The sequence below is a fragment of the Pelobates fuscus genome, chromosome 3, assembly GCF_036172605.1.
Source record: "Pelobates fuscus isolate aPelFus1 chromosome 3, aPelFus1.pri, whole genome shotgun sequence".
Taxonomy (NCBI): Eukaryota; Metazoa; Chordata; class Amphibia; order Anura; family Pelobatidae; genus Pelobates; species Pelobates fuscus.
The window spans coordinates 351,281,769-351,296,335 of record NC_086319.1 but is presented as its reverse complement, the minus strand read 5'-3'; the positions used below and the strand labels follow the sequence as shown (position 1 = coordinate 351,296,335).

General features: G+C 45.7%; 1 protein-coding gene across 1 annotated transcript; it reads right to left on the bottom strand.

The window, feature by feature from the left end:
- Positions 1–222: 222 nt before the first annotated feature.
- Positions 223–5,182, bottom strand: LOC134601809 (olfactory receptor 5G9-like). Its single transcript, XM_063446309.1, has 2 exons — positions 4,280–5,182; positions 223–316 (listed from the first exon to the last, which is right to left on the bottom strand). The coding sequence occupies exons 1-2, from the start codon at positions 5,180–5,182 to the stop codon at positions 254–256; spliced, it is 966 nt and encodes a 321-aa protein (XP_063302379.1). The 3' UTR covers positions 223–253.
- Positions 5,183–14,567: the final 9,385 nt, after the last annotated feature.

Sequence of the window (14,567 nt, the reverse complement as noted above, 5' to 3'; positions counted from 1 at the left end):
ATCTGCATTGAGGAGTGAGATTGGGCGGTAGTTTCCGACCTGTTCGGTGTTCTTGCCCGGTTTCAGGATCACCGCTATTGTTGCGACCAGAGACTCCTTGTGGAAGGCTGCGCCTTCCCTCAGGCTGCGCCTTCCCTCAGGCTGTTCAGGGCTCTGGTGAGGTGTGGTACTAGGGCGTGTCCGAATTTCTTAAGGTACTCCACCGGGAAGCGGTCTGGACCCGGTGCTTTCCCTGTTTTCGCCTCTTTCAATGCTAGTCGGATTTCCCCTTCGGTGATTGGAGCTTCGAGTTCCTCTGCTTCTTCCGGTGTGAGGGCTTTCGGTTGGAAGTTCCTCAAGTATTCTGCCGTATCTCTCTGTTTTGCGGCCATTGGTAGATCTCCTTCGTCCTCAAGTGTATTGTACAGTTCGGTGTAAAACCTTTTGAATTCAGTCGTTATTCCTTCCGTAAATTGTGTGGTCCGGTTGTGCGTGGTTCGTATTGCGTGTACCTGTGCTCTGCCCTGTGTGCCCCTCAGCATCTGTGCTAAGAGTTTGCCTCCCTTGTTGGCGTGTATATAGAAGAAAGCGCGTGAACGCTGTATTGTTCTTGCATGTCTGCGTTCGAGAATCTCTGCTAGCTGCTTTCTGGTCTCTATCAGGGTCCTATAGGTTTGTTCTTGTTGATCCTGTTTGTGTGCCGTTTCCAGATCTGAAATTTGTTGTGTTAGTTCCTTGACTTGCTGGCAGGCCTCCTTCTTACGTTGGGTGGCTATGCGGATAAGGTGGCCCCTGATCACGGTTTTATGTGCTTCCCATATCGACATGGGTGTTACGTCGTCCGTGTTGTTCTCCTCAAAGTACTGGTTTACATGTTCTGCGATCTTCTCCTTTATCATCGCGTCTGCCAGCAAGGAGTCATTTAGCCTCCAAGCCGTTTTAGTCGGTCTGAACAGGGGCGGAGCCATGGTTGCCTGAGCCGCGCTGTGGTCTGACCATGTCGTGGTGAGGATAGCTGTTTTCTGTACATACGTGAGTCCCTCTTGTTGCACCAGGATATAATCAATTCTGGAGTATCTGTCGTGAACAGTGGAGTAGTACGTGTAGTCCCTACCCTCTGGATTGAATGCTCCCTCTCTGAGGGTTTTATGCACAACCTTTAGTGCCCCTGTTGGTACACTGCTATGTCCCCTGGAGGTGTCCACCCTAGGATCCAGTGGGACATTAAGATCTCCTCCCAGTACGAGGGTGCCCTCCGTGAATCGGGATAGTTTCGTCAGTGATCTCCTGAGGAAGCTGGCCTGGCCACTGTTGGGTGCGTATACCGTGGCGAAGGTATACACCCTCCGCGCTATCTCGCCCTTTGTGGAGCGTCTGGTCCCAGAATTTCCATGAAAAGGGCCGTGAGGGTTGCAGCAACATCTTCTGTACCCGGGGCTTCCGGTAAATTGCGGATCTGTATGTTTGCTCTGCGCCCCCTGTTGTCCAGGTCTTCCGTCTGTCTTCTCAGTTGCAGGAGCATCGCGCTCTGTTTAGTTATTGCTGTATTGGCAGTCTCCAGCCTGTTTACCGTTGTTTGATTTGTGGCTTCTAGGGCTTGTATGCGGCCATCTTGTGCTGCAATGTCTCTCTGTATGGTGGCTACTTCTGACCTGATTGCCTCATGCAGGTTGGCAGACAGCGCCTGGAGGTCTGACTTTGTGACCATAACTTCAGTAAGGGCCCTAATGTCTGCTCTTATGTCGGCCAGGGAGGGGCCCTGCGCCTCGGATGTCCGCGGCGTTGCGGCCTGTCCGTCGGCCATCTTGGATCCCGGCGTGGCGCGTGTCTGTCTGGCCGGGGTTCGGAGGTAGCCGTCTAATGTGCCCGGGAGCTGCTGTGATTGCGGTCTTCCCTCTGCTGGGTGGGAGTCCGGCCGTTTGTTTCATCCCATCGGACAGGTTAGTGTGCTGTAGGTGCGCTGTTTATGGCTGAGCGGGATGGAGCTCCGCGATCAGGCAGCCATCTCCTTCGGCGTTCAGGCCACGCCCTCCAGCACTGGCACATTTTAAAACAAGACGACATTTTAAAAGAATTCATCCCCGAAAAGCTTTTAGAGGTGCTCCCAATTTTAAAACTATCCTCACCAAAAACTACACTAAAGACCACACAAACAAAAATTCCACCTTTTTATCTAATTCTAAAGGCTTTTTCAAATGTAATACTTGTATAGTGTGTAAAACCACAGACCACAACATAAAGATGAAAACTACCCATTCTACATCCCACAACACAAAAAAATCCCATCCCATAAAAGATATTGTGAGCTGCAACACCAAACATGCTATTTATTTAATGAATGTCCATGTGGCTTACAATATGTGGGTATGACATTGCAATGTCTAAAAACTAGACTAGCAGAACATTGCCGCAACATAGTAAAAGGCTACCCAAACCATTCCGTGTCAAAACATTTTCTAATACATGATAAAAACCCAAAACACTTAAAATGTATAGGGACACAAATGTGTAAACTCCCCTGGAGAGGTGGCAATATTAAAAAGATTTTAGGTCAGAAAGAAATGTACTGGGTTTTCCTTGTAAAAAAAGACAGGAAACCCATAGCATAATACTGTTATGGTAAATAAATAGATGTGATAGTCTATATAGTCCAACTCACATATAGTGGAGCCTGTTTTCAAAAGAACTGGCTCAGGTAGTATCACTTGGCAAGATGTTTCTTGAAAGGATTCCAAAAAGAATGGAGCTTGGTCCTCGATAAATAAGAGGAACAGGATAGGCAAACACCAATTAGAAATATAAAAGAGTAACATTTATTCAAAGAAGTATAAAATCTTACATCAGTGATGCCTTTAAAATAGCAAAAAGCGTTTCAATGATAGTATTCGTCTTCCTCAGGTGCAGTAATAAGAACAAGCCCCATACATATTTAAAAGAGAATTTTGGCGCGGAAAACGGGTACTTAGAACCTGCCCCCTTCGCCTATGAACCAATCAGCTTCACCCTCCAACCTGGTCTTCAATTATGCCGCGATCGTGTCTCTCTACTTCCGGGTTCATGAGTTTTATTTCTTATAGACACTTGCATAAAATAGTTGAGGCCAGTATTTGGGAGTATCACATGGTCAGATAACTTCTCAGTGTTTATGTCACTAACCTTCCCCCAATTCCCATAGTTGTGCTTGGCAATACTAGAGTGTTAGTGGGTACTCATGTTTTAGACCAAACCAAGTGTTTGCTTGAGTATCTGCCCCATCCAGATTTTAAAGTGAAATTGCGTGCACGCTGAAGAAATCACACTGACAACAAAATTCAGTTAAATAAAAGCTTCAAGTGGTTTACTTAGGGGCCGGCATACCCCTAATATAGGCAAAAGAATGCAGGAGTGTACAACATATGGAATATACATTTTATTGGTAAAGTGTTTTATCTTGATGGACTTCCTACAGGGTGTGAGGTCAACATCATCCTGGGTGCAGCTCCAGAAGAAGACGCCATCTTGTTACATGAGGTTTCTTGGTCGATGGGGGTGCCTTGACGGCCATTTTGAGTAGTGAATGAGCACAGGAGCATATAGTAAATAGACATTTTACTAACATTAATTTCTATCCATCACACTCAAATTACTTTAGTTACTTATTTCTCAAAAACACAACTGACGGGGTCTCCATCCCTTGGGTCTTGGAAGCCAATAAATGAGTTATTTAGGGTGTTTTGATCATATTGGGTGACCAACTAAAGAGGTAATGCCTAGCATCTGTCTAGTCTCGCACTCAATGTAGATAATAGAAAAAATGCAATAGCTTCAGGCACATGTATTAGAACAAAAGGAACACTGCAACATTTTGACCCAACATTGGGGCTTTGTCAAGTTGCTCCACACTTAACAGTACAGACAATTATGGACAGAAAATAGTAAAAGTGCAACAAACATACAATCAAGCAATTAAGGGATCATTAAACAATCAATGTATAAACTAAGATCATTTTATAGGTCTAGCAGCACTACAGCTAATTAATGCACTTTTGCCCACAAATAATGTTTGTGTATGATTATGTCCCTGTCTATGTGCATTAGAAATACCATGGTGTGTTCAGTTAGAGCTTTGTATTTTTTTTTATTCTTGACAATAAATATTTTTGAAAAACTGCAGTTAAAAAAAATACAAAATAAGCATTTCACATTGTGGCAACTATATACATTACAAAACACAAAAACAGTAGGAATAAAGATATGTTTTTTATATTTAACGGTTTGAAGAAAACACTTTTGAGTTTTGTAAAGTTGTTTTTAATGATACTTTCATTTCTTTATTTCTAAAACTGTAAATTATTGGATTGACCATGGGTATTGCTGCAGTGTAAATCACTGCTGCTATCACTTCACTTTGTACAGAACTTTTTGATTTGGGTGTTAGATAAACAAAAAGAATAGTGCAATAAAAAATTGAGGCAGCAATGATGTGAGAAGAACACGTTGAAAAAGCTTTTTTTCTTCCCTTTCTTCCCATATGTTTTATCTTTAAAATAGCCAAAAAGATTGCAACATATGATGGGATGATAATGAACATAGAAAGCATTGTTATTGCAGATGAAAAAATAAATATAATAAGTTCATTAATAGACGTATCTGTGCAAGAGATACTTAGCAAAGGAGGAAAGTCGCAAACAAAATGGTGGAGAATATTAGATGCACAAAAGTAGAGATGAAATGTAAAACATATCTCAATCAAAGAATGCACAAAGCCAATAGTGTAAGCTCCAGACACTAGTAATATACAAGTAGTTGATCGCATGACAATGTTGTAGTTTAATGGGTTGCATATTGCAACATAGCGATCATAGGCCATTACAGCAAAAAGGCAACATTCAGTTGTACCAAAAGTGCAGAAGAAGAAAAGTTGAACTGCGCAGCCAATATAGGAGATAGTCTTCTTCTCATAAAATAAATCGACAATCATTTTTGGAGTAATATCAGAAGAATAGCAGAGATCCAAAAACGATAGACTACAGATAAAGAAGTACATGGGCGTGCGTAATCTTGCATTCTTATAGACAAGGAACATTATTCCTGCATTTCCTAAAATGGTAAATAGATAAATTAATACAAATATTGGAAATAAAGCTATCTGTAGATCACGCCTTGAAGATAAACCCATTAGAATGAATTCCATAACTGTAGAGTCGTTGATGCGATGGTACATTCCCATTTAATATGTAGAAAGATGCTGCAAGGAAAAAGATAACTATGATTATTAATTAACCAAACAAACACACACAAGGCTATGGTCACAGACTCTAGGACTTTTCAGTTCCTTATATAGATGTAACTAAACTATTTTCCCTTTCCACATCTCATTCCACTCCTTTAGTAGACATGCTCCTTATATATGCCCCACAGTAAAGTATAAAGTATTGGACTATGTGACAGTGTGTATTATGGGTAAATGTAACCCATTCCTGTGTAAGTATGCGTGTGGGATAGAGGCAGAGATATGATAGGACATGATAATCGTAAAGAAAGTTGGACCGGGGCCATTCAGATGTTGTTTAGGCAGATTTTATTAGAAAACCATAGCACCTTGTGGCTTTATTGTTTATTATTTGTTTTTTTTTACAGGTGGAATTGAGGTCCACACTGGTGGAAGAAACGCATTAACTATAACTATAAGAAATGTCCCTAATATAAGAAAGTGCACGTTATTTATCACACTTGCATTTGCCAAAATACATATTTTTTTTAAAAAATTCTTTATTTTTGTTGTACAGGTGAGTACAATGTCTAGTCATGCACCACAACAGCGTTCATGAATATGGAAACATAGGTTAAACAGTGGCTTTGAGAACTTGCACATTTTTGTTTAAAGGTAAAGTAAGTTAAGTAGATATGTCTATGCGATAATGGTCTGTTTAAAAGTAAGTATGCTTGTAGCCTCCTGACATGCTTGGTACACAGAGTTACACATATGAGAGAAAGCAGTGACCTAGCATAAACATTAGTGCCCTCTTATAACGTCTTGTCATGCTGACTATTGTGTTAGAGAATGACTGGTAACTCACAGTTTGCCCTAGTGCTCCAGAGGCTGTCTAAGTTTCATATTGTAAGCTATCATGTAAGCTAACGTTGATCATGCTCTCCTTCTTCACACTCTTCAATTGCTTGGTCTCTGTGACTCTGTCCTCTCGTGGTTTTCCTCTTATCTCTCCCAACACTCATTCAGTGTTTCTTTTTCTAATGATACCTCCTCCCCTCTTCCTGTCTCGGTTGGAGTCCCCCAAGGCTCCAAGTTTCTGGTACTAACATCAGTCCATCCTTGCAAGCGCGCTGTCTTGGCATCATACTTGACTCTGGTCTCACCTTTGAGCCTCACATCCAGCATGTTGCCAAATCCTGTAGATTCCATCTTAAAAACATAGCCCGCATCCGCCCCTTTCTTGCACCAGATACTATCAAGGAGCTTGTCCATGCTCTAGTAATTTCCTGCATGGATTATTGTAACCCTCTCCTGATTGGTCTTCCCAACAGCCGTACTGCACCCCTACAGTCCGTAATGAACGCTGCTGCTAGACTGATTTTCCTCTCTAGTCGTTTCTCTCACACCTCACCCCTCTGCCAGTCCTTACATTGGCTTCCTGTATGCTATAGGAGTCAATTCCAGGTACTAACTCACACCTATAAAGCACTGAACAACTCTAGACCCTCTTATATCTCCTCACAGATCTCTCCGCTCTGCCCGTGACCACCTCCTGTCCTTTGTCCGCACCCGTACGGCCAACTCGCGCTTGCAGGACTTCTTGCGGGCGTCTCCCTTCCTATGGAATAGCCTGCCTACCGCCATCAGACTCTCCCCTAGTCTTGCATCTTTTAAGAAGTGCCTTAAAACCCATCTCTTTAGGAAAGCTTATGGCCTCCAAGACTAACCCTTACCTCACATACCTGTCTCTTGCCCTCTCCTAAAGGGCAGCCCACCTTATTTGATTGCAAATTCCTGTCCTAATGTGTTTTACACCCCACCTCCTATAGAATGTTAGCTCGATTGAGCAGAGTCCTCTTTAACCTATTGTTCTTGTAAGTTTATTTGTAATTGTCCTATTTATAGTTAAATCCCATCTCATAATATTGTAAAGCGCTACGGAATATGTTGGCGCTATATAAATGGCAATAATAATAATAATAATAATAATAATAACATGTCTGCAACTGATATGCCTCTGACGTAGCATTAGTTAAGGCTAAGCAATTATGCAGTATATGTTGAGTGGGGGAGACTTCGCTAATCTGAAGTGAGATCATCATAATAAAATTTTTATATAGTCCCCTGGGGTCCCCCAGGTGGGAGTCTCTTGCCGTGTGTGTCGTATCTGGTCTCCCAAAGCATCTTTGGTGGTTCACCCGATGCCGCGCTGGGGCTTAGCAGAGCCCTGCTGTGGGCACCCATGGAACTTCGTAGTGGTGCGGTGAGTGAGCGGGCGTCTCTTTTTCTGCTTTCCGGGTGTGCAGGGGAGTGGAGCGACGGTGAGGGTTACAGGTTCACCTGGTGGGTATCTTGAGGTCCCGGCTGTGGAATGTGCAAGTCGGTGTGATCGTTTGTGGTTGCCTGATCGATGTGGCAGTGTAGAGGTTTCTGCTGGTTTAGGCTGGACCGTCCACCCTCCCCTCGGTCCTTCTGAACAAGCTTTGCTCCTCTTGAGTCTGTGTTGGACTGCAGCTTTTCAGTGAGGCTGTCTTTGGTGTGGAGCCTTGGGAGACCCCTTAGCTTTGTGGGCTTCCTGCGGTCTGAGTCTGGTTGCAGCATTGCTCCGTTTGGGTGCAGTTGGGCCGGACCCTTTCTTGTAAATCGGCATTTTGAGAGTGGGGGGTGCCCTTGCGTTTCAGCCTCTGTAGCATACTGCCAGGTGAGGCTTGCGGGGACCGCTGGAGAGCTTCCACCTTCTTCCATACAGCCTTGAATATGCGGTCGTACTGGTCCTTCCTGATCAATAACATGTCAGTGGAGCGTGGACCGGCCGCCATTTTGCAGTCCTCGCCTGCAGCCTCTGGACTCCGTGGTCCTGTCCCGTGGTCCTGTCCTGTCTTGTGTGACCGGTTGAGCTTGTGGGGTTGGACCGGGATATCCCCCGCCGGCCCAAACGGGGGTGGAGCAAGGGCTCAGAGTCTGGCTTCCCTCTGGTCCTGGCAGCAGGAGAGTGTCCGCCTCTCTCGTGCCCGCTATGCCAGTAGGCCTCACCGGTGTGTGTGGCGTAGGTCGGGTCGGTTGTTGCTTGGAATGCATCATTTTGTTCGTTACAACATCCCCCATTGCTAGGTGGCCCTTATCTGGCTTTTAGGTGCCATTTCAGTAGGGTTATCACGCTTTTAGAGGTGTTGCTCGCTGGAGCTGTTAAGGGTCGCTGCCACTCAGCTCTGCGGTTTGTGGGGATATTTATGGGATAATAATAGTAAACAGAGAGAATTTCCCACTATTTAAATTCTCAGATCCCAAAGAACGTATCGTATAAGTGAAATGTATACCATTTAAATAAAATCACAAATTGTTTATAAAAATAGATAAAATTTATTTTTAACAATTTAAATAATAATAATGAGTAACATGTGTGACAATAATTAATGAATATTCAGTATAATATGAATTTGCAATACTGTATGGTAATATAAACTTCCACTGGTTAATACAGTATAGAATCGACAACATAGCTGTCAAGACAGATTTATGACTGTCTTTCACAGAGACAAAGAAAACGTTTCACAGAGAGAACAGAATTCCTTAGAATGCAGCGTGAAGTCGTAAAAACTTTAGCTGACAGAATAACCCTTTCAATGCTGGCTAGACCTCTTCTAGGCATTTAAGATCTATTCTTATGTAATTTTAAATAAAATAACATTAAACCAGCCATGAGTCATTTCCTGGATCCATTCAATGAGAAGAAATCTACCAAATTCTACAAGCTGATATTTTCATTTTTAATTTGCCTAAACAGACAGTGATGTCGCGAACACGAAATTTTCGGTTCGCGAACGGGAACTTCCGCAAACGTTCGCAAACCGGCAAACCGGGCGAACCGCCATTGACTTCAATGGGCAGGCGAATTTTAAAACCCACAGGGACTGTTTCTGGCCACAAAAGTGATGGAAAAGTTGTTTCAAGGGGACTAACACCTTGACTGTGGCATGCCGGAGGGGGATCCATGGCAAAACTCCCATGGAAAATTACACAGTTGATGCAGAGTCTGCTTTTAATCCATAAAGGGCAGAAATCACCTAACATTCCTAAATCGCAATGAATATGGATTGACACCTGACATATGACATATTGACACCTTGACATATGGATTGACACCTGTCCTCAGAGCCCCTGATGCACATGGACACAGAGCAGAATATGGACTGTTCCCCTTACATAGGGTCACTGGGCAGGTATGGATTGACACCTGTCCTCAAAGCCCCTGATACACACTAACACAGAGCAGAATAGAGACTGTTCCCCATCCTCAGAGACCATGATACACACTGACACAGAGCAGAATAGAGACTGTTCCCTGTCCTCAAAGCCCCTGATACACACTGACACAGAGCAGAATAGAGACTGTTCCCCGTCCTCAGAAACCATGATATACACTGACAGAGAGCTGAATAGAGACTGTTCCCCCTACATAGGGTCACTTGGCAGGTATGGATTGACACCTTTCCTCAGAGACCATGATACACACTGACACAGAGCAGAATAGAGACTGTTCCCCGTCCTCAGAGACCATGATACACACTGACACAGCACAGAATAGAGACCGGGGGTCTAGTAGAGTGGACACCCAGCACAGGTCGTTCTTCTTCAGCCTTTTTATACGAGGGTCCCTCAACAGGCACGACAGCATGAAAGACCACATTTGCACAAGGTTGGATGCCGAGCTACTCATTTCCCGTTCCTCCTCCTCACACAGAGTAGAATAGAGACTGTTCCCCGTCCTCAGAGACCATTATACACACTGACACAGAGCAGAATAGAGACTGTTCCCCGTCCTCAAAGCCCCTGACACACACTGACAAAGAGCAGAATAGAGACTGTTCCCCCTACATAGGGTCACTTGGCAGATATGGATTGACACCTGTCCTCAAAGCCCCTGATACACACTGACACAGAGCAGAATAGAGACTGTTCCCTGTCCTCAGAGACCATGATACACACTGACACAGAGCAGAATAGAGACTCTTCCCCGTCCTCAAAGCCCTTTATACACACTGACAAAGAGCAGAATAGAGACTGTTCCCCCTACATAGGGTTACTTGGCAGGTATGGATTGACACCTTTCCTCAGAGACCATGATACACACTGACACAGAGCAGAATAGAGACTGTTCCCCGTCCTCAGAGACCATGATACACACTGACACAGAGAAGAATAGAGACCGGGGGTCTAGTAGCGTGGACACCCAGCACAGGTCGTTCTCCTTCAGCCTTTTTATACGAGGGTCCCTCAACAGGCACGACAGCATGAAAGATGACATTTGCACAAGGTTGGATGCTCATTTCCCGTTCCTCCACCTCACACAGAGTAGAATAGAGATTGTTCCCCGTCCTCAGAGACCATGATACACACTGACACAGAGCAGAATAGAGACTGTTCCCCGTCCTCAAAGCCCCTGATACACACTGACAAAGAGCAGAATAGAGACTGTTCCCCCCACATAGGGTCAATTGGCAGATATGGATTGACACCTGTCCTCAAAGCCCCTGATACACACTGACACAGAGCAGAATAGAGACTGTTCCCCGTCCTCAGAGACCATGATACACACTGACACAGAGCAGAATAGAGACTCTTCCCCGTCATCAAAGCCCCTGATACACTCTGACACAGAGCAGAATAGGGACTGTTCCCCCTACATAGGGTCACTTGGCAGATATGGATTGACACCTGTCCTCAAAGCCCCTGATACACACTGACAAAGAGCAGAATAGAGACTGTTCCCCGTCCTCAAAGCCCCTGACACACACTGACAAAGAGCAGAATAGAGACTGTTCCCCCTACATAGGGTCACTTGGCAGATATGGATTGACACCTGTCCTCAAAGCCCCTGATACACACTGACACAGAGCAGAATAGAGACTGTTCCCTGTCCTCAGAGACCATGATACACACTGACACAGAGCAGAATAGAGACTCTTCCCCGTCCTCAAAGCCCTTTATACACACTGACAAAGAGCAGAATAGAGACTGTTCCCCCTACATAGGGTTACTTGGCAGGTATGGATTGACACCTTTCCTCAGAGACCATGATACACACTGACACAGAGCAGAATAGAGACTGTTCCCCGTCCTCAGAGACCATGATACACACTGACACAGAGCAGAATAGAGACCGGGGGTCTAGTAGCGTGGACACCCAGCACAGGTCGTTCTCCTTCAGCCTTTTTATACGAGGGTCCCTCAACAGGCACGACAGCATGAAAGACGACATTTGCACAAGGTTGGATGCTCATTTCCCGTTCCTCCTCCTCACACAGAGTAGAATAGAGATTGTTCCCCGTCCTCAGAGACCATGATACACACTGACACAGAGCAGAATAGAGATTGTTCCCCGTCCTCAAAGCCCCTGATACACACTGACAAAGAGCAGAATAGAGACTGTTCCCCCCACATAGGGTCACTTGGCAGATATGGATTGACACCTGTCCTCAAAGCCCCTGATACACACTGACACAGAGCAGAATAGAGACTGTTCCCCGTCCTCAGAGACCATGATACACACTGACACAGAGCAGAATAGAGACTCTTCCCCGTCCTCAAAGCCCCTGATACACTCTGACACAGAGCAGAATAGGGACTGTTCCCCCTACATAGGGTCACTTGGCAGATATGGATTGACACCTGTCCTCAAAGCCCCTGATACACACTGACAAAGAGCAGAATAGAGACTGTTCCCCGTCCTCAAAGCCCCTGATTCACACTGACAAGGAGCAGAATAGAGACTGATCCCCCTACATAGGGTCACTTGGCAGGTATGGATTGACACCTGTTGATACACACTGACACAGAGCAGAATGGGGAATATTCACTAAATGCCAAACATTGTTATACAGGGGAATATTCAGTAAATAAGGATAAGGTGGGGGACCTACTGTCCTCCCCCCCCGGCCCCCACCCCTGCGCGGTGGGCGGGGGGCATAAATCACAATGGGGGGGACCTACTGTCCTCCCCCCGCCCCCACCCGAGAGCGGTGGGTGGGGGCCATAAAAATAATGAGGGGTGGGACCTACTGTATGATGTTGTATCGATCAGGTAGTGTAAGGGTTACGCCCGCTTCACAGTGACAGACCAAACTCCCCGTTTAACGCACCGCAAACAACCGCAAACAGTCCATTTGCACAAGGTTGGATACCAAGCTAGCCATGTCCCGTTCCTTGTCCTCACTGATGTCATTGAAGGTCTCTTCCTCCACCCAGCCACATACAACACCAAGGGTCCCCGAAAGATGACAACAAGCCCCCTGGGACGCCTGCTGTGTTTGGTCTTCCACCTCCTCAAAGCCACCTTCCTCCTCTGACTCCTCTTCTTCAAACTCCTCTCTCTGCATTGCCTCTCTCTGCGTTATTATAAGGTGTGTTAAGTAGTACTATTCTTATCAGTTTAATACCTGTTGCGTCTCCTACCGACGCGGTCCCTGAGGAGGAGCTGCCGCACTTAGTAAGGAGAATGATGGGGGACTTGCTGCCACCCAAGCAGGCAAAGGCAACACCCTTGGAAGGGCTTTTTCGTATTCCTAAGCCACCTAAAGCCCCTGCAACAGCATCAAGCGACTTGATTATTCAATTCAGGCACGGAGCAGACAAGGCAGCAAACTTGAAGGCAATCAGGGGTAAGGCAAACTACCGCTTTGAGAACATGGCTTTAAAATTCTATAATGGCCTATCCGGCAGCACAATGGTGTGGCGGAGGTCACTCAAACCCCTTACCTCACTCCTCCAACAGCGCAATATAGTATACTGCTGGCGTTTGCCATGCTTGCTACAGGTGATACGAGGCGAGATCACCCACCAAATCCATGACCTACAAGACACAGCCACACTCTTACGAGATTTAGGTCTGCCGCAGGACTGTCTGCTAAAACCGCAACCCGCCACCAGGCCCACACACACCTGGGACCCGAGCAAGGTCACCTCGTTCAACAGGCTCCAACATTTGTCCCTGGAAACCTAGCCTGGACATCATGCACAACTTGAATGGAAAACGGGACTAACAGGTCAACCCTGCTTACGGAGACTCTCAGGTCATTGATCGTGTCAAGAGGAGGGGAACAACTTCAAAAATAGATTCCTGGCAAATTCTTAAAAAAAACTTGCAAACTGCTGCTGCCGAAATTCCAAACCCTGACTAGAACGCTACAGATCCCATTACCCAATGCGTACTTGCGACGTCTACAAAGGACTCTCAAAGGACTCTCAAAGGACTCTCAAAGGACTAGCTTCGTGTGGGCACACAAAAAAATCAGGGTAGCCACTAGCATACTCACCAAACCCCTAGAGCAGGGAGGGCTAGGACTACCAGAGGTGAGAACCTACTATAGGGCAGCGCTGATGACCACCACCCCGCAGGCACACACAGCCCACAACACACCACAATGGGTGGAGATGGAATCAACGTGGGCTTGCCCCAAGGGCCTTAGGTACTTATTCTAAGTCCCACATAGACTTTGCCCTAAACTACCAGACACACCGTCCACTACCGCAATCCTGCTGAAAACCTGGGATACGATTAAACCACAATTAGGTTATACAGATAAATGGGCGCTGGCCACACCACTATACTGCATACACATGACGAATCCCACATTTGACCATCGACTATGGACCGAGCGACGATGCACGTTGGTTAGACACCTCTATAATCAAGGACAGCTGAGACAATTCCCCGACCTGCAACAGAGTTACGATTTGCCACAAAGAGCGATATTCTCCTACCTACAACTAAAGGGAGCACTGACAAACTCCACTATCCTGACAACCCCGACCCACACGCGTTGTATAGAGAAAGCATGCGAATCTAGAACAATGCCCAAGAAACCGCTTTCACTCATGTATGCAATTCTAAATAATCCTACCCAGCAGCCACCACTGCAGCTAGACAAATTCAGAGAGGCATGGCATAAGGATGTGAGTACAGTCTTCTCAGAAGAACAATGGAACCAAGCCTTCATAGCCCATAAAGGTAGATCCAGATGCACATCCCACCTAGAGCTAATACGCAAGATACAATATAGGTGGTACTGTCAGGGTACCTGAGGTCTCTACCTCTAAGGGAAGGAGAGACTTGGTGGTTTATCCGTCCAGGCGAGCTGTTTCCTCCGTTCCTCGCGGTTCATCCAGCCACTTAAACACCGGCCGCGAGGAATCCACATCCTTTTCTAGCAGGACGCTCAATACGTGACGTCATGACGCTATCACGAGCGACCTGTCACTCAAGTGTCCGATATCCAATCGGCACTTGTCAGAGGCGTGCTTACCATCCGGAGCCAGGGTATTTAAGCTTACTTCTCTCTTCAGCTCATTGCCCTGTCGTGGTTCTAGCTTGTCTAGTCACTCAGTGCTCTGGTAT

What these genes read in the sequence shown, in the direction of transcription:
- LOC134601809 (XM_063446309.1), bottom strand. Translation starts at nt 5,182, where the DNA reads ATGTACCATCGCATCAACGACTCTACAGTTATGGAATTCATTCTAATG. An exon ending in TTAGAAATAAAGAAATGAAA is followed by an intron (nt 317 to 4,279) that starts GTATCATTAAAA and finishes TCCAACCGAAAG; the next exon opens with CCCTCACACCGGAAGAAGCA.